Source organism: Ambystoma mexicanum, chromosome 12, assembly GCF_040938575.1.
Source record: "Ambystoma mexicanum isolate Mex_15411 chromosome 12, UKY_AmexF1_1, whole genome shotgun sequence".
Classification (NCBI taxonomy): domain Eukaryota; kingdom Metazoa; phylum Chordata; class Amphibia; order Caudata; family Ambystomatidae; genus Ambystoma; species Ambystoma mexicanum.
In genome coordinates, this window is record NC_090936.1 from 1191834681 (window position 1) to 1191855639 (window position 20959).

The following is a 20959-nucleotide window of genomic DNA, read 5'->3' on the forward strand; positions in this document are numbered from 1 at the left end:
AGGATTGTCAGATCGTTCTCCAACCCAACGCTGTTGTACCTTTTGGAAGGATGTTTTCTCTTTCCCTTAAGGAAAAGAAGGCACTTAAAGAATACCTGGATGCTAATTCACATCATGGCCTGATCCGACCTTCGTTTTCTCCTGCTGGGGCTTCACTTTTTTTTGTCCCAAAGAAAGGTTCCGATGAACTTCGCCCTTGCATTGATTATAGGGGACTTAACCAAGTTACTCTCAGAGATAGGTATCCCATGCCACTGATCGGAGACATCCTGGAAGCTGTTCAAGGGGCGAAGATCTTCTCAAAGATTGATTTAAGAAGAGCCTACCACCTTTTGAGGATACGATCCGGTGATGAATGGAAGACGGCCTTTCGCACTCCCTTCGGACACTATGAATATTGTGTTATGCCGTTTGGTCTTGGCAATGCTCCATCTGTATTTCAAAGATTCATGGATCGCATTTTCTCCGATCTACTTTTTCATTGTGCTGTCGTCTATCTCAACGACATTTTGGTTTATTCTAAAGACGCTCAACTTCATGCTAATCATCTCCACCAAGTCCTTCAAAGATTGCAAGACAATATACTCAAGGCCAATGCTGACAAGTGCATTTTTCAAGTCTCCGAGGTCAACTATCTTGGCTTTATCCTGTCTTCAGAAGGTATCCGCATGGATCCCGCTAAGATCGACGCCATCTTGCAATGGCCAACACCTCATACCATCGGAGACGTCCAAAGGTTTTTAGGTTTAGCCAATTTTTATCGCAAATTCATCCAAGGATTTTCGGATCGAGTTCTACCCATTACAAGGTTGCTAAAGAAGTCATCCATGCCCTTTACCTGGTCTTCTGAGGCAGACCGGGCTTTCCAACTTCTCAAGGAGGAATTCTGCTCTGCCCCGGTACTTCATCAACCAGATCAGAATCTAAGATTCATTGTGGAAACTGACGCCTCTTCTGCAGCAATTGGGGCAGCTCTCCTACAGGAACATGAAGGGTTAGAATATCCCGTTGCCTACATGTCCAAAACACTGAATGACAGCCAGACACACTATTCGGTAATAGAAAAAGAACTACTGGCAATGAAATCCGCATGCGAAGAATGGCGACATCTCCTACAAGGAGCTAATCATCCTTTTGAAATCAGAACAGATCATAAGAATCTTAAAATTCTGCAAAAGATGGAATGCGTCAACTCACGTCAAGCTCGCTGGGCACATTTTTTCTCCCAATATGATTTTGTACTGACTTACTTACCAGGTTCCAAGAACATACTTGCTGATGCCCTTTCCAGAAGACCAGATCCAGACAGGGTTCTGAAGGAATTTCCCAGCCTCATGCTACCAGAAGTTAAAGTGATCTGTTCTGTGGAGTCATTCTTGGACAGAGTCCGTAAGGTCATGCGGTCCACTTACCCTCTCCCGAAGGATCTATCCATGCAAGATGGTTTATGTTTTCAACAACAACGATTATTTCTACCAGACAGTTTCACCCGTCAGTCGGCTTTAAAATGGTGCCATGATGATCCAACAGCAGGACACAGAGGTGTAAAAAACACTTTGGAGTTGCTTCTTCGCAGGTTCTGGTGGCCTGGGATGGCCAAAGAAGTTACAACCTACGTCAAGTCATGCCCGGTATGTTGTCGATCCAAGCACAGCACTCAAAAGGCAATTGGGTATCTCCAACAACAGGACCTTCCAAAGAGACCCTGGAGCGTTATTTCTACAGATTTCATTGTGGATCTGCCACCTTCAGAAGGTTGTTCATGCATCATGGTAACGGTCGACTGCTTCACTAAGATGGCACATTTCACTCCCTTGGCGGGTCTTCCTACTGCAGCTGAGATGGCGGCTGTATTTGCCAGAGAAATATTTCGCTTACATGGTACCCCGGACAAGATTACTTCTGACAGGGGATCTCAGTATACCTCGAAGTTCTGGAAGGAACTTTGTGAAAGACTGGGTATGGAACGTGCTTTGTCATCCGGTTTCCACCCACAGACCAATGGACAGACAGAAAGAACGAATGCCACTCTGGAGCAATATCTCCGATGCTTCACTAATGCCTAACAGGACAACTGGGTTAGTCTGTTGGTTACTGCGGAGTTTGCCTATAACAATGCAGAGCACAGTGCCACTGGTCTCAGTCCTTTCTTTTGTTCCTATGGTTTCCAACCCAACTTTATTCCTTCTCTCTCTTTTCCTCCTTCTACAACTCCATCTGTTGATGCCCTACTTACCAGTATCTCGGATGCTCACAAGTCTGCCACGATTTGCTTGCGAGCTAGCAGTCTCCAGTACCGATCTTACTGCAACCTTAAGCGCCAGCCGGTTCCGGCATGGCGTAAGGGTACCAAGGTCTGGTTCTCTACTAGGTTTCTGCCTCGTTGGCTTCGCCCCTCTAAACTATCTTCCCGCTATCTGGGTCCTTTCCCTATACTTCACCAGATCAATCCTGTGGCTTTTCATCTCCAGTTGCCAAAACATATGCACCGTCTCCATCCGGTGTTTCATTCCTCTCTCCTAAGGGAATGCAAGGGTGATCCCTACCGTCGCACTTTGCCACGAGATCCGGTTCCCAAGGTGGTTCCTTCTGATGAGTATGAGGTGGCCTCCATTCGGGACTCCCGCTATCATCGGGGTCGCTTGGAGTATCTCATCCACTGGAAAGGATATCCACGCTCAGAGGACTCCTGGGAACCGGTGTCTCATGTTCACGCTCCGGCGTTGATTCAGCGGTTTCACCGTCTGTTCCTGGGTAAACCGGGGGGGGTGCCGCTTGGGAGGGGGCATACTGTCATGCCGCCGTCTTTTGGTGGTCGCTGGCGGTTATGGAAGGCTTGGCGTTGGCGGCGCCATTAGAAGTTCCGTGTGTTTTTTCTTTCACTTCCTGGTTTGGCGGTCTAGTCTTTTTCTTCTGTGTGTATTTCCTTTCACTTCCTGGTTTAACGGTCTAGCCTTTTCTCTTGTTTCCGTATTTAACCACGCCCCTCTCTGGGCTCTGTGCGTTGCAACTTTGTTTCTTTCGCTTTGTTGCCGTGCTACTGTGTTTCCAGTACTTTTGCCTGTTGCCTGATTTACTCAGTACCTAAAGCAGTATTCCTTTCTACTGCTTCCTCCCCTTCCTTGAATTTCCCTGTTTTTTCCGTTCTATCGGTTCCCGTGCCTTTCGGGGCTCCTCTATCCCTTCCTGTTTTTCCGGATCTCGTTCCGGTATCTGGCAGTGGTGTGTACTTCCATCCCGGTTCCTCGGGCTTCTCCTGCTTCAACTTCAACTATCCCGGACTAATACTACAGCTTTGACTTCATTGGAAAGACTTTTCTGTTTTCACCTGCATTCCGGACTCACCAGTCAACTCCTCCGGCACTGACAACAACATCCGGTGAGAGGTTTTTTAAGCGGCTGCTTTTTTCCTCTCTTCCTGGCATCTTCGGGACAGGGGCCGGCTGCTTCCCTGTTTATCAGGGAATCAGGGTGGCTTCTTCCCGCGGACGACCGTATCTCTTCACAAAGAAGAAAAAACCAAAGGACAAGTCCTACAGACGAGGAAGTCTTCTGGAAGAGACAGGTGAGGAGAAAGGGGAGGTGGACATAGACTTATCTGATTTGGAGGATTCTTCGTTATATCCCAGCACTTGTGACAACACTCCACACTGCATTCATACCAGTTTCAGGCAGGGTTGTCTCAGTCATTGTGTCAAACACCAGAAACTAGACATCCACAACAAGAAGTGCATATTGGTCACACACTCCATTCACCCAGGTCCCACCCACAGGGCGCACCCACCACATACAATCACTGGGAAGGCTCCAGCCAGTCTGGCCTGGACTTCACTACAATACCATATATGGAACTTCCACCGAACAGCCAATCAGGCGGAAGGGCCATAGTCAGGGCTTCCCAGGACTTTGGGAAACAAGGTAACAGGCAATAGAAAGCAAGAGGCCACAGGGGCCATCTTGTTTTCTATCAGGAATCAACTGATTCCAATGGCAGGGCCTGGATATCCCAAAATGGAGGATACTCCGCGCACCTGTCAAATTCAGCATGGAGCTGCCACCAGCCCATACCCTGCTCTGTGGGCCACACAAAGGTGCCCAAAAACATACCCTGGGGGCACAGGGTTGCACCCCCACCCATGGGTGCCATAAGGGTATCTCATGGGTCTGTACACCAAACCACAAACAGGAAGAGCTGCACTGCCAGGAGTCCTACATGGACTCCTGGGTAGAAAACAATACAGAACACAAATGAAAAAGGACTACAGGACAAGCACAGGGAGACACTGTCCCTCCAGTGCATGTCCAGCATCACACCCTGTATTTATCCAATGCCTGACCCTTTCTGGTGTGAAACAGGGTCTAAATATGTTTACTCTGGAGTTTAAGGAAACTGTGTTCATTTCAAGTAAGAAGCATTGCTAGAGCGGTTGAAGGCGGATACATCCCTGGGTCTTTTGGTTGTAGCCCTGGGTAGAAGCTCAGGTGATGCAACCAAAAGGCTAGCTAGCCCCGAGCCCTGGCATTAGCATAGCCCTGGATCTTTTCCAGACCTAGCAACAACCCTGCGTGTACATAATGCCTGTTTATAAGTAAAGAAAGGAGAAAAAGGTTGAAGATCATATGTCCTATACTGGTTCAATAAAAAAGGAGAGTTTTCGTGTTCTGTTGTGAAATAGATGTTGCACTGCAAAGTAGAAGCGCAGAAACCGTTGATGTTTGGTGTCCCTGCTGAGCCTATAGAGGAACATCTGTTTCCAGGGTTATCCCTCCTGCTGTTTTGTGCAAACCTGCCACTAATGGTTGTTCCGATTTCTAGTCGCGTTATGCTCTGGTTCTTTCTGGAAAGCAGTGTTCCCGTTTGCACTCTGTTTGCACTCACCTTGCTTTGCGAGGAGCGTGCGCTCTGAGCAGAGCTCCTGCCATTCAGTATCTGCTTCCGCAGCCCCGGTCGGTCTGTGCCAGGCGGATCTTAGGCTGAAGAACTCAGGCAGGGGACCACAGGCAACCCATACATGACGTGCACCACCACTATGCTTCTGGGGGTGTGCGATCACCAGTCACCCCCAAACCCTGTGAGTTTGCACTCCATTTCTCGGTAAGGCCACCAACCTTCTCTCTGACTTGAGATTTCCTTAGCACGTATAATTGGGGGGTATTTTATCTCCAACCAGGGTCGGATTGGCCCCTCTGCCTTTCGGCCAGTGGCCGGGACGAAATCGTCCCTGAGGAGTGGGGGCCGGTTTCTGACAATGCCTTGGCTGGTTTGGAAGAAAAAAAAGTAAAAAAATAAAAATGCTTGGATTCACAGTAATTTAGTGTACTTAGGAAGAATGCTATTTGATGCCACTTCCTGTTTTGTCAAGGGGTGAAAGGTCGTATTTCATCGCTTCCCGGGATGTCACGTTGGGGTGGGGTCAAATGATATCACTTCCGGTGATGCCATAAGAGGTCAAGGGTCATGAGGCGAGGGGTGGGCCACTTTTTTGAGGCGAGGGGTGGACCACTTTTTTTTGGGTGACCGGGCCTAATTCTTGTCCCAGTCCGACCCTGTCTCCACCTTGTCTTTTACCAAAGATTACATGTACACCCTGATTAACAATGTATACGTTAATCCTATAAATCACATTTTTAACACATTTTATCCAAAAAAGTTCATATGTACACAATAACATTCCCTAAAGAATAGATTTAAAACCAAACACTAAAATAAAGCGCCCTCCACTAAAGCCCAAAGCGGTCAATTGTGTGTTCTGATTCCTAATTTGGCCTCCACGTCCTTACTTAACTTGACATGTTTTAAATAAATGCCCGAAACGTTTGTGTTTGTGGGGGATGCTGGTTGAGGGAACAGCTAACAGCGTATTTGAGGGTAATGCGTCCTTGTCACCCGCCACCCCTCAAAGCCAATTGATGCGAAGGTTTGCCATCTCCCTTCCCCATCTTAAGCCCCACTACTGTGCCACTGCAAGCAAGCAATTGCTAACAACCTTGATGTGTTCCCTTCCTAACTGCAAGTGCCTCGAGAGATCGCAGAGGCGCTTCATGCACTTTAGCACCTCGAAGAAACGGACTTGATAGGGGTGCAATTGAATCGTCACCCCTTATCGACGTCAGGAATGAGCTGCCACCCGGTCCAGAGCCCTTTGCCAGATCTCCTGAGTAATCCAGCCCCTCCGACCTACATTGAGTTCCTATGTAAAGTAGGACGAATATATACCCCATCAGCACTCAAGGGGTTAACCTTGCCCAAGGCTCAGCCCATGCATTCTGTTGGATGCACGGATCTGAACGTTTTTTCTGTGGGCTGCATTCCTTTGTGTTTCTGTGTTCTCCTTACTCAGTGACTGACGTGCTGATGACGTGGCAGGTGTTGGTGCCAGAGGGGGCCACAGGCTTTCAATGCCATTTCCCTACTTAGCAGGTGGGAGCAGGGCACATGGGGATCTGTAGGAGGATGAGGGGGGAGGTAACTGCCCCCTCCAAGCACCCCACATAGATCCGGCACCAAGAAGGCACCAGCCAACCCTCACCGCCTTGATGCCTCTGGGCCTTAGTTGCGCTCTATAAATACCATAAATAAATAAATAAATAAATCCTAGGCTCCATTTCCTCCCTCTTCCCCTTGCCCGGGTGTTGCCAGGTGCCCGCTGCCAGCTGCCGTCTAGCGCCCAGGAAGCTGCCTGCTCTAATTCACCCTCTAACGATGTCAGCGGCGCGCGAGCCCGCGCCAGCAGCAGCAGCGCCTCCCTAATGATGTTTTAATTAGCGCTGGGCATATGATCTGCCGGTGGGAGATCTTGAAAGTCATGCGAGGATATAGAGGACGCAATGGATCAGAAGGGAGGTGGAGGGTGGCATTGGGCGCCGGTGAACTGCTGCGAAGCGCAGAGGCGTGGGGGGAGAGGGAGTAGGAAAAATCGAAAGTACAGTGCTTGTGTCAATACCTCGAGGCCTTTCAGGTGGAACTGATAAACCCTTTCGCTGATCTCCCTCTCTAGAAACTCCAGCCTCTGGGAATGTGGACGAACAGATGCCAACTCAAGCAAGCGCTGATGTATGCAATCAACTTTAGGTAAGAACTAACCCGCCTTAATTATCACCATATAATATCGCCTTCCATTAGACCTGAGAGAAATACGCCACTTTCTGCTCCTTAAGGAGGCGCTTAAGACTCACTTCTTTAAATAAGTTCTTGTTGGATTTGCCGACAGTGCCTGAACACCTCTGTTTGCCGGCTTCTGCTTTATGAATTTGCTTCCGGCTCTGCAGCGTTTCTCCAGTTCTTTTGTTTATGTCTCTTTGTTGTTTTCTCTTTTTGTGTGTGCCTTAATGCCTATGGGCCCTTGGCGCGTTACACATGAATAAATAAATAAATAAATGACTGTATATTAAAGAACTGTAAACTATTGTAAAAATGGAATATGGGCCTCAGAGATAAACAGGAGTTAAGGAAGGCCGTTTCTTGGCCCGGGCAGAGGGGGTGACGGCCCGGGATGCAGAGCTAAATAGCTTAGGAGGGGGGCGGAGTAAAGGGCCCACCCAGAAAGCTGACTCTGATTTGGCCCCTCAAAGGTTTAAGCAGCCTGCTGTGCCGGTGGGTGCTCCTCTGCGATGTGCGGCTGGCTGCTCTCTGCCGACTCGTGGATGATTGCAATGCGTTTGGAATATGCAAACAAAGGAATGCATATTCCGTACGCAGCGTGTGAGGTGCTCTGGGTTCACACACCCTGTGCTTCTCATTCGTTGTGTTGACAGCCTTTCAAGTGGGGCAAGTTATAAGTGAATGCTCATTTAACAAGCCATTGTTTTTACACAGTATGTGCTTAACATTTCAGTGTTAAGAACTGAACGTGGGGCATTTTTATTCACCAGGCCAGCACAGGTATCAGTTAACTGACCAAACCTATGCATTATTCAAAGAGAATTAAAATGCCACACAAAGGCCCTCATTACGACCCAGGCGGTAAATTACCGCCTGGGTCGTACCCTTACCACCATGGCGTAAACTATGTTTACGCCATGGTGGTTGGCGGATTTACCGCCCCATTCCAAGGTGAGTGGGGCGGTAAATCCCCATTTCCCATTTTACCCTTCCCCATTCCCATTTTTGCCCCATAGGGCATAATGGGAATGGGGAAAGGCGCTAATTACGCCACCGTAAATTACGGTGGCGTAATTAGCACCAAGGTCCCTTTGCGGCATGGGTTTTAACGCCTGCAAAAAGCAGGCGTTAAAATCACCATCCCGCAAAGGGACCTTGGAATCAGGCGTTAAGGGTCGGCGCCGTTTACGGCGCCATAAACCCCTTAACGCCTGGGTCCTAATGAGGGCCAAAGTTTTAAACTATTTTCTTTATTTCCATGTCTTTTTATTTAACATACCACAACGTTTTTTTTTGTATATCTCTTTTTAGTTACATATGGCGCATCCCTGGGAAGTTTAAGTGTCATGTTCTTGCTTAAGTTTTCTAGTGGCTGCTTTGGGATATGGACTAAATGCATCCACTCAGCATCAAAGACTGCTTACTGCGCACACCAGATGGAAACTCAATGTCTCTTGTTACCTTGGTACCTTGATTGGGAAAGTAGAGTTCATTGTGTGTCACCATGTAGACAGTAGTCCATGGCCAATCAATGCAGTGATATGTGTGCAGCAATGTTTGTGCGCTGCACAAGCCACCACCCTGTTCGGTAATGCCGTCTGTGTGGTGCTCCCGTGTGTAGCAGTATATGTGCCGGTTTTTGTCTGATGTGTCCAATGTCCATACAATAGCATACTGGAACATTTTGTGTACGTGGCTCTGAAGAGCATGCCATGCTGTGCCCACACTTAAATGCATAAAGCAATCAAAGAAGTTGCCTCAAATTATACATCCACGAGACCAAACGCCCTTTCTACACTGCCACACCATGATTGTCACTAGCTGCAGGCCAGCACGTATAAGATATCCTAATGCCAGCTCTGTTAGTTAAAGCATGGGCCTGCTAGTTTTTTGCAGAACTAACCCCTGAAACCTGCGTACTAGTGAGTAGGTATTGCCTGAGGAACTGTGGACCCTTGACCATGCATTAAAAGCCGGCTTTGTTTAAAACGCTTCATCAGCTTATTACTGGTCAGGCTTAAGTTTGTAAGAGGTACAATCCTTTCTGTGTAGCCCTTCTGTGCACTGTTTATTGGGCATCTCTTCTACGGTATCCTGTCTTGTCTATAGATATAATTCCCAAAACATGTTTCTGTATTGTAGGTTGGGCATGCTCCCACTCAGACCCAGCCCTTCCTCATCTAACATTCTTCAGAAACAAGAAGCAAAAGAGCCCTTGTACCCCATCTGAGTGTCTGATGTTGCAGCCATATTATACTTGCAACCACAAACTTAAGCTGTCCAAATTAGTATGTATGGTTTATGGTTACAAAAATGTTAATGTTAGGGGTGAGTGTTGTGAAAGTGATGTGAGCACCAAGCCATGCATCTGTTATGAATTTAGAGATTCACACATACAATCCTTTTATCACAGATGCGTTTATCCAATATAGAGCTATCTGATCACTATTATAGTCCTGCAAGGCTCTGTGATTTAATGCAAAGCATACAGGAACCCTCGCTGGTGCTATTTGTCCCCCTTACCACTCTCATAGAGGTATTGTGAAAGAGTAGAATAAGAGTGTACCAGACTGTCCATCTTGGAATGATAGCCATCCATCAGAAAATAATTCATATGGTTAGTCTAGTATTGCCCTTGCGAAATACAAGTGAGGTGGTACTAACACAACACCTGCAACACAGTGCCAGTGGTAAATGGGCCCTCAGACCCCGGTAGGCTGGTCACACTGCAGTGTGCCAGTATGGACAGTTTGAAACTGCATTCAGGCAAGGCCTTCCCTAAGAGCAGGTGACAGAAAAACCATTTACTTGGGCAGCAACAGCTGCATTTGCACATTAGAATTCTTCTGTAAAGGACTTGAATTACAATGTAATGAAACATGCTTCATTTATATAGCATTATTTATTCATATCGAGGAGGGTTTTTTTTGGTTGCACGCCACAGAGGTGTAGTTTGGGAGTGATGTGTGCCAGTCAGGGTCGGAGTGGGGGGCGGGGCACATTCTGGGGTTTCGCCCTGGGCACCAAGTTGGCTAGATAGTGCCACATGGAGCTGTTCCCGCTGTGAAAGTGGTCATCTGCTTTTATGGCTTATATAAAGTTATATTGCACTAAATTATGCTAGTAACGGCGGGGCAGGTCACTGAATGGAAGAGTACATTGTTGGCGACGTGGCAGGGGTGCAGCGTCTCTGTGACTGGAACTGACGAAAGAACATTTCACGTCGTTCTTGTCTTGGGACTCTTTGCACTATTCTTTGAACATGCAAATCAGGTGCATGCATGACTGTTGTGCATCGGTGTGAAGCAGGAACATATGGCAAAATGGGGGGACTGGTTGAAAGAGGGGTCGCTGTAGAGATTGGGTGATGCAGGAACCTGGGGTTGGACCCTCAGGTATGGCACCTTGCCAGGGCTCAAGTCTTAAAAAAAGTGGGGGGACTCAGATGTACACAATGGCACTTGGCGTCACTGGAAATGAACATATCCTAAAGTGAAATATGCACTTTTCATTCAATTTGTCTTTGCCAAGTAAAGAAAGTCTACTGGACATGTAATCAGATTTTCTAATAACATTGCTGGCTAAGTATAAAAGGCGTGCACCTTTTATGGCTGAGTATCAGTGACGAAACGTGCTTTGTATGGCAGAATGTCAATGTGAGATATATCAGTTTGTGCTCAGTGATTTCTGTTGTCTTGTGGTTATCTGGATGGCCGCACAGCCGCGCGCGACATGGGTTTGAATCACAGCTGCGGCAGTGTTTACCTCAGCTGGGGCAGTTTCCTTTAGAACACACTGAGGAGGACTCAAAAAAGTGGGCGGAAGGCACACACCAGCGTGGTTCCCTCAAGTTGCACCGTGCACATGTGTAATCGAATTAAGCAAAACCAAAAGTCTTTCAAAGGTGGCGTCTATTAATGCCCGGTGTATAATTCCCGACCGTAGTGCTGCTGGAACCCTGCTGCCCAGTCACCTTCATTCCTCAGGCAGCAAATGCTGGCCCCAGAGGAGGGCTTTGAATGTAAGCTACACTGGCCTAGCGTCAGCCCCCCGTAGCACCCACAGTGCAGGGGGCCCCACCACCACATGCGCTGGGACGCCCCGCCAAAATAAAATTGGGTGTGCCTGTATGGTGAAAGTGCAGACACTTAAATGTATGGGTGGCTGCTGGGTGTACCTGTATGGTGAAAGGGTGCACACTTGAATGTATGGGTGGCTGCCTGGGTGTGCCTGTATGGGGAAAGGGTGCACACTTTAATGTATGGGTGGCTCCCTGGGTGTACATATATGGTGAAAGGGTGCACACTTGAATGTATGGGTGGCTGCCTGGGTGTGCCTGTATGGTGAAAGTTTGGACACTTAAATGTATGGGTGGCTGTCTGGGTGTACCTGTATGGTGAAAGGGTGCACACTTGAATGTATGGGTGGCTGCCTGGGTGTACATGTATGGTGAAAGGGTGCACACTTGAATGTATGGGTGGCTGCCTGGGTGTGTGTGTATGGTGAAAGGGTGCACACTTGAATGTATGGGTGGCTGCCTGGGTGTGCCTGTATGGTGAAAGTTTGGACACTTAAATGTATGGGTGGCTGTCTGGGTGTACTTGTATGGTGAAAGTGTACACACTTAAATGTATGGGTGGCTGGGTATGCATGTGTGCATGGTGAATGGTGTGTGTGGTTGTGTTCAGGGGTGCACAACAAAACCTACATTTCGGGGTGGGGGCTAACCCTTCAATGGTTGGGAGATGCACTAACTTCACGGGAGGTGGGGAGGGGTAACCTTATATGTGTGGGGGCATCTGACTTCTTTACGCATTTTAATGAGTCTATTCTAGTGCAGCTTCGATGTTACAAGCAGTTAACTCTCTCCTTTAAGTCTGAAAGCACCCACATATGGACTGCTGTGAGAATAAGTGGTCTCCTGTAACCTCTCTACCTTTCCAATCACGTCACCGACATGCAAGTACTAAACCCATAACAAGATTTAAATTGGCAAAAAAATGATGCATTGGAATGCAGGTACTAACTGTGAAATGCTTTACGTTAGTAATTGCCGGGCCTTTGTTAACGGCGAAACCCAGGTGCCGTTTAACATCTGTGTCCTGTTCTGTCTGTCAATGGCTCTGTAGGTCATCCAGGTCGAGTCAACATAGCCCAAAATTTCAGGCGGGTGTGGGGGGGACTGAAGCCCAGTCATCCCAAGGGTGCTGGGCCACTGCTTGGGTTTAATGCCTTGATTACTTATTGGCAATCTTCATTACTAGATGTTATACACACGTGATTGTGTTTTAGTGATTATAGTATATTAAACAGAGTATTTATATTTTTGGTAATCATGAATTTGGGAGGTATATTATTTCAGTACTGCACCCAGGTCCATCCTCCGTGGGGCCCTGATCAATTGTTCATAGTGTACTCTCATTACTGCCTGGGTGATCAGGGCTGCTGCTAGGTACCTTTCTGGGCATCTCTGAGAAAGCAGTCCTGCTAAATGTAATTACCTGGCTAGATTGGCATTTGGGTGCTGCCAGTCTAGCTGTTTCTTACAGTGGCATTGTATATTTTTCTGGGCATCTGTGATGAAACAATCATGATAAGTGTTATTGCATTGACTGGTATTTTGGTGCAGCCAGTCTAGGTATGTCTAAAAGTGGCCTGACATGCTTTACTGTAATATGTTATTACGTGTCCAGACTGGTCTACATTGTTCAGCCAGCTGGAAATGTTTTCATTGTAGCATGACATTTTTAATAGCAAAGCATTACATTAATTAAAGCATTCATGTTCCTGTGCACTGTTGGTGACTTGGATTGTTGCTACCCACAAAACAATTGCAAATGCTCTGGCTTTTTAGCCATTTTTTTCTCAGAAAGGGTACCCATAATGTATTAAAACACATTTATAGATCTTTGTCCTAGAGCAGTGTGTGGCGCACCGGTGTAGCAGCACGTTCGTGCATATTGCATAAGCGTGGAAACGTAGGCCGACCGAGAGTGTGGCACGACCCGTGGTTTGTTGCCGAGCTGCGGGGACCCTCAGCATGGCTCGCAGGAGGATCCCAAAATGTTGTGCTATGCAACAGGTAAGCTAGTGCAGATTTAGGAGGAATTGTGGAAATGCCTGGGTCCCTTTGCTTAAGGCTTTGAATAGGATTTGCTGTTTCTGGGAGAGCGCGCGGGACGCCCATATCTCTAGAGAGTTTGCATTGACCTCACAGCAGCGCAAGCCCTCAGGACCTTCTCAGGCCTCTAACTTTCAACTCAGGGCAGAAGACAGCCTGCAGTCCTGGATGCTAATCCTAGAACTCACTAGCCCCAAAACTAGGGCCAAACTCCGATTTGAAGGCTTTAGGACCCAAACTGAAAAGATATCTATTCCAGTCCTTTATTTGGCCACCACAAGCACAGAAGCACTGTCCTGGGATTCAAGAGCGCCATACAAGTGCTATCACTTACTCTCACTCGCCGACTCATGCTGTCACTCACTGACTAACTTGTTCACTCACGCTCACACTCACTGACCAACTTCTGACTCGTTCTCTCTCTCGCTAACGCACACATTCACTCATGCTGTCACTCACTGACTCATCAACTAACTTGCTTACTTAGACTCACTGCTTCACTCACACACTCACTCAGTAACCAACGGACTCACATACTAATTCACGGACTCAGTCCCTAATGCTCTCACTCACTAACTCACTGACTGACTAACTCACACATGCACTCATGCTCCCACTCATACACACACACACATGCTCACTGCCATACTTACACACTCATTGACTTACACACTCGTTGCCTCATTCCCTGACCAACTGACTGATTATTGCTCTCACTCACTAACAACCAAACACACACACACACACACACACACACCAGTTACTCACTTATTTGCTCACTGACCAACTGTCTGCGTGACTTTCTGATTCCTGACTGAGTCACTCACTCATCGTCTGTCGCTGACACACGCGCGCACAAACACACACACACACACAATTTGTGTTAGCACTCACTCGCCATCTTCTCGTATGCCTGCTATGTGAACTAAATGCACATCAAGGCGATCACTGACGGACAGGCCTGTTGAACGACTTGTCACACACAGTCTGACACGCCACCATCACCCCAACTCCATCAGAATCGCTATAGGACAGGTGTGTTAGGTAACCGTGCCCCGTGACGCCAACAACGGGAGAGTGTGCCGTGCCCCCTTTATGAAATCAGAGCCACTCTTGCACAGGTGTGCCTGTAACCGGAGTGTGTGTGTGTGTGTGGGGGGGGGGGAGGGAGGTGGGGGGCGGAGGGTGTGATGGCGGCCGGTGCTTTTCTCTAACTCCGGCCCTTGTGGGCCACTGTTTGCGAGCGATGCCTGCCACGTGATTGCACTCGGAGAAGCCGTTTTATATTTATGTTCTCTTGACATTAGCTTCTTTTGGGCATTCCTGGAAGACCCCCAGAAGCAGTGACAGGAGCAACTGATGCTGCATGTTCACTCGGAGCAACACACACATGCACAAAGGGCAACACGCCCAACCAGTGTCCACCCAGGTTTTCCTAGAGCGTGCAACCGGACCCTTAGCGCCGCTCGGGAATGGATTGGGGAAGCTTCCACTGCCAGGCAATGGGACATGTATTATATGCACTGTAACCCATTTTAGAACTCAGTGCACGGGTGCAACCAGCCAACCGCAGCACCGCATGGGAAAAGGACCGCTGATTTATCCATGGACAAGTCCCAGACTGCAATGACCCTTGGCTCAGACATCATGCCATCCGAGTATAACCTCAGATTGCACTTCAGCGCCAAGTGCACTTTACGCCAGTCCTTAAAAAACGTCCTTTCTGTGTGATTCTGGCGCCTGGGTGTCGGAGCCACGTCGTTTAATGCTTCCCTAAATCTCTTTTCCTGGCCTTACATTGCCCAGAGAAAGTGTCGGACGTTGGCCCGAGGTGGAAGGACGTTTACCCGAGAGGGTAGGACGTGTACCTGAGGTGGTAGGACGTTTGTCTGAGGTGGTAGGACATTTGCCCAAGGTGGTAGGACGTTCACTCGAGGTGGTAGGACGTTTGCCCAGGATGGTAGGACGTTTGCCCGAGGTGGTAAGACGTTTACCTGAGGTGGTAGGACGTTTGCAGGAGGTATTAACATACTTGATCGTGGCCCAATTGACCTTTTTCCGAATTGACACAATTTTTTGGTTCGAATTCTTTAGGAATTTCGGTCAATTTTAATTAAATATAGATGTGGTGTGGGGCAGGGGAATAGGTTAAGGTGGGGAGAAGTGGGATGGCGCGGGTCGCCACCCGCATTTTCGAACAAAAAAAACTAACAAAAAGATATTCGATCAAATCGGAAAGGGTCAATTCTTTTCTATCAAATAGACCTACGCCTTGCTTGCCACTTGACGTGCCACCAGTTGGAACCAGGGTGAGCATAACACAGAGCAAACTCCAGGAGGTGCTGTATTTGGAAACAGCCTCTGGCGTGGGGCAGTGCCCCACTGCTTCTCTAAACTTACATCCATGAAAACAAAGAGCAACTGGCCTACCGCGGGGCAGCAGAGGTGGCGAAAGACCCCCCCTCATCTCTCTCCTCCTCATCCATCCCTTCACCCAGTGCTTTCATTGGGATTAGAAATCTAGTGGGGGGCTCTCCTTAGGAGGTGTGGCCTGAGTACACTCACACCTAGACCACGCCCCCTAAGGAGAGCCCCCCCTTGCCTAAGTGGTGGTAAAAGGAGTGGAACTGGGGCGCACTGGCATTATTACCCGGGCGCACCAAAGGTGTGACACCAGGGTGCCCCAGCCTGCAAGCAGCAGGCAGCCCTTTCACTCAAGGAGCCCTGTGGTGCAACGCTTTAACGACAGGCTCCTTGAATGAAAGGTCTGCCTGCTGCTGGTGGCGCTGTACTCAGAAACAGGAGGGGGGCTGGACTGCCCAGCTCTTTTTTTGTTTTCGAGTAAAATGATCACGCAGCATGAAGCCACGAGCTAACCCCAAGGGCTAGCCCCGGCCCACGTAAAGCCCAGCCTTCACCCAATTCCCTCCAAGTAGAGAAAAAACAGAAAGACCCGGACCGGTTATATTACATTGATTTGTAAAGCACTACTCTTTGCTCCTTAGGGGTACCAAGGCACTGGCTGAGAATGAACTGCACAGGAGATGCTGATAAAGTTATAAAGTTAGAAAGAAGTTCTTGAGTTGAAATCAAGCTGCATGCAATCTTCGCTTCTTACAACCGGTGAGGGAAGAGTGTGTCGGGCACATCATCATGGCGGCATGTCCCATGCTAATTTGGCCCACTCCCCTTTCCCTCAGGTCCCAATTGCTTGTAATGGTTATTCGGTCATGATAGCTGGACTTTTGCAGAATTTTCACCGAATACTCACTCGAAGATGGAATTCGGTACACCCCTAGTTCTATGCTGTTGCGGAGTTCTGCTCTTTTAGAGTAAAAATATGTTCCCGATTGTCATGTGTGGGTGTGATTTCTGAATACAATCCAATGAACCGGATCACACTTCCACCTCCTCTCCGGCTGCAATGCCGCTAGGCCTTGTCGTTTGTGGCGGAACCCTCCCCGTTGTTTTGACTTGACACTGTGCGGTGCATTCGCGCTGAATGCGCTTTGGCTGCTGCGTCACCGGGTAAGCCGGGAAGGCAGAATACAGCGGCGACTCATGCAGCAAGATTAAGGTGTTTTGACTTCAGCGTCTCCTATGAATAGGCAAATAGTCTTGGGCGCGCTCTACTTTGACTGTTATAATACAGCGGTTCGCAGTCAATGGACGCCGCGCATTACCCTTTGCTTCAGCGCACTGAAAATACCCATTATTAGCAAATTACAATGATCATTTCTGCCTTATATCACCGCTGACGGCGGAGTCTCCTGCCACAATGTTTGAAGGCTCTCTTTAGAGGATGCTAATGCATCTAGCGTGTAATTGGTACATGATACTGGCATTTCATGACGCTGCATGCAAATACCACTTTTCTGTATTGCGCCTGAATTATGTTGCGTTTGTCTTGGCTTTATGGTTCTTGCTAAAAGTTAGTCCCTCTGTTGGATATTAGTTGTGCATAGCTAGAGCTTACCTTTGGAATCCAGGCTATTTTACATGTGAATTAAATATTAAAAATGAAAAGTGCTTCACCAAGAAACCCTCTACTAATGGGCGTAATGAAGGTTGGAACGCTCCCACTGCTGGGGGCTTTACGCCGTCATAATGTAGTAGTTAATACATTAAACCGGATGGTGGCAGGGAAAGCCCTGGACATTGTGAATGGGGGCAGCACCAGGGAGACATTACGCAGGTGGGTGTGGAGTGAAGGAGTGTGTGGTAAGGCTCCATCAAATATATCTAAATTATTTAATCAATCGAAGTGCTACTCTTGGGGCTTCATTACAAGTGTGGCAGTACTTCCTGCTTGAATACCGCCAAACCTGTTCACTATTTCTCCCACTCACATTTGTGGTAAAGATATCTTGGCGTTTCCAAGTGGTGGAATAACTGTTAATCCCTATTCCCAGAGTCCAAGAATAACTGTGTTAATCCCCATTTCTGGAGTCCAAGTCATGGCATAATAACATTCCCGGAGTCCAGGAATAACTGTGTTAATCCCCATTCCTGGAGTCCCAGAATAACTGTGTTAATCCCTATTCCTGGAGTCCAAGTGCTGGCATAATAACTTTCCTGGAGTCCCAGAATAACTGTGTTAATCCCTATCCCTGGAGTCCAAGAATAACTGTGCTATTCCCCATTCCTGGAGTGCAAGTGGTGGCATAATAACTTTCCTGGAGTCCCAGAATAACTGTGTTAATCCCTATTCCTGGAGTCCAAGTGGTGGCATAATAACTTTCCTGGAGTCCCAGAATAACTGTGTTAATCCCTATCCCTGGAGTCCAAGAATAACTGTGCTATTCCCCATTCCTGGAGTGCAAGTGGTGGCATAATAACTTTCCTGGAATCCCAGAATAACTGTGTTAATCCCTATTCCTGGAGTCCAAGTGCTGGCATAATAACATTCCTGGAGTCCAAGAATAACTGTGTTAATCCCCATTCCTGGAGTCCAAGTCATGGCATAATAACTTTCCTGGAGTCCCAGAATAACTGTGTTAATCCCTATCCCTGGAGTCCAAGAATAACTGTGCTATTCCCCATTCCTGGAGTGCAAGTGGTGGCATAATAACTTTCCTGGAGTCCCAGAATAACTGTGTTAATCCCTATTCCTGGAGTCCAAGTGGTGGCATAATAACTTTCCTGGAGTCCCAGAATAACTGTGTTAATCCCTATCCCTGGAGTCCAAGAATAACTGTGCTATTCCCCATTCCTGGAGTGCAAGTGGTGGCATAATAACTTTCCTGGAATCCCAGAATAACTGTGTTAATCCCTATTCCTGGAGTCCAAGTGCTGGCATAATAACATTCCTGGAGTCCAAGAATAACTGTGTTAATCCCCATTCCTGGAGTCCAAGTGGTGGCATAATAACTTTCCTGGAGTCCCAGAATAACTGTGTTAATCCCTATTCCTGGAGTCCAAGTGCTGGCATAATAACATTCCTGGAGTCCAAGAATACCTGTGTTAATCCCCATTCCTGGAGTCCAAGAATAACTGTGTTATTCCCCATTCCTGGAGTCCAAGTGGAGAAATAACTGTGCTAATCCGTATTCCTGGAGTCCACAGGACTCCATTGGGGTTTGGGGGATTGTCAACATGCAGTAATTTCACCCAGAGTAAAATATTCGTTTTTTTCCGGCTAATGTGGATGAAAAACCTCCAGCCAAGTGTTGGAAGATTTAGTTCATCTCCCAACTCAGAATGTGGCCATGCTGGAAAGTGAGAGTAACGGAATTGATATAATTTTACTGCCACTTTTTGCTGCACCGCCAATCTCATAACGAGGCCCACAGTGTTCTTGTCTTAAACTTCTAAACAAATGGTGAAGCAATGCAGAAATATATAATTCTTCTATTTCCATTGTTTTGTTTTCTTAGTTTGACTGTCACTTCTGCCTTCCGATGAATTGTGGACACATTGGTGTAGTTGATCCCCTACTCTGCCTGCAGGGCAGACTGATAGTCCAAATGTGACAGTGGATATCTGTAAAGTGGAGAGCTGCCCTGGCCAGTAGGGGGAGCTCTCAGATACATATTAATAGGGATCCTTCTTGCCCTTATCCTAAGTGTTCTGTTTCTTGGTGCGGACGGGTTTGGGTCGAACAACAAGAGATTGAGCTTGGCCATTGCGATGCATGCTCCAAGATCTTGTCTTTTACCATGTACAGAACTTTCGGTGGACGCCCCCAAGCGAACGCCAAGTTTGTGTCATCCAACCGAATGGTTCCATTGGAGAAAGCAGCATCGACACATTGTGAAGAGCCCACAAGAGGTTGCAGGTTGCAGGGGTTCCCAGACTGCCATACACTTTGATGTAGTGGTGGCAAAACATGAGTGACCGCGGCCTCTAGCCGAATGTGATGGTGATATAAAGGCAAGTGGCTTCTGGGATGCAATTGGGATTCTCGGGGCTCAAGATCAGGAGCAGTCTAAACTGTATCAGTCCTGGCATAACCAGTTCCATCACAAGCTTGGAATCTCCCATCTCTGGAAGAATCTATTCTTCAAGAACCAACCAATCATCTCAGCTCCATCCGCACAAAACCAATCTTAGGCCGCTTTCTTTGTAAGTGGGCAAACGAGGACTAATCCTGAGGCTTCATCTGAGGTTACAATCAATTAGCAACTGCCCTGTTTGCCTGTCGCGCCACTTGCACCACCTGCATAGTCCGCGCGGGCCTAGCAGCTCCAGCTCGAGTCTAATGCAGGTGCCGCCGCCAGATATGAATCCTAGCAGGGGAACTAACTCTGGGTCGTGCCATCCAAGGGTACACAAGGCTCTTTTAAAATGGGTGACTTCTTTTATTATAAAACATAAAAGCACTCCTGGCATTTGGAGGATCTGTCAACAATATTTTTACTCCATGGGGAGCTCAGCATAAAAAGTTTGGATACCACTGCCAGGGGTGGACCGGGAACCAAAAGAGGCTCTGGAAATAATGTTCAAAGCGGCCCCATATTACATATTTTCAGCAAGCCCAATGCTTTTCCTATGAGAAAAATTGGAAATACCACACAAAAGAGGCCCAGGGTGCAGAGGCCTGCCGGGAGATCTCCAGAGTTCCACATAGGCCAGTCCACCCCTGACCACTGCCCAGGTCATCCAAATGTACAGGAGCACTTCGCTTTGTGGGATTTCTTTCTGGAAAAAAGTCTTCAAATCGCCTTTGCTACCAAGAGAGGAGAGCTACTTAATTTTAGAAGCCTCTTTGCTCCAGCTGAGCCAAATTGAATGGTTTTGTGTCTGTGGGCCTCATTCCGAGATTTGAGGTAGTCATGGCGCTATTCGCGCCATGACTGCCTCCAATAACGGTACCGGCACCGGTCTCGTTCAATGGGGACTTACCGGTGTAGTCCGACCTTTGCGGGACCGGTAAATCCCTATTGAAAAAACATTTCCCCATTACCATTTGAGCCCCCATAGGGCTCAATGGGAATGGGGAAGTAGGTAATAACGGTACCGCAATTTGCGCACCGTTACTGGCTCTGATTTCCCTTAACGGGTCCCGTCCATAACACCTGGTCAGACCAGGCGTTAAAGGAGGGTCCCGCTAAGGGAACTCGTAGTAGGGCGGTAAGGGATTACCATCACCGGTCTCCTTACCGGTGCCCGGTATCCCTTACTGCCCTACTCGCAATGAGGCCCTTTGACTCTTAAGCTGTGCTGCCCTGCCTGGTATTCTGGGAGAAGGGCACCCTGCCCCACAGTCTCAAGGATACAATCTGGATGTGCCAGTC

The 20959-nt window shown here is 47.9% G+C and overlaps 1 protein-coding gene across 3 annotated transcripts in view; it reads left to right on the forward strand.

Annotated features, from left to right (window-relative positions):
* Positions 1–20959, forward strand: part of TAFA2 (TAFA chemokine like family member 2) — a 1145470-nt gene that overhangs the window by 401797 nt on the left and 722714 nt on the right. For all 3 annotated transcript variants that reach the window (XR_011281920.1, XR_011281919.1, XM_069629850.1), the window contains exon 2: positions 6999–7072. Coding sequence is in view for 1 of the 3 variants with exons in the window: in XM_069629850.1 (XP_069485951.1) it covers positions 7017–7072 (56 nt within the window). In the remaining 2 variants the exon portion in view is untranslated. The remainder of the gene's footprint in view (positions 1–6998; positions 7073–20959) is intronic.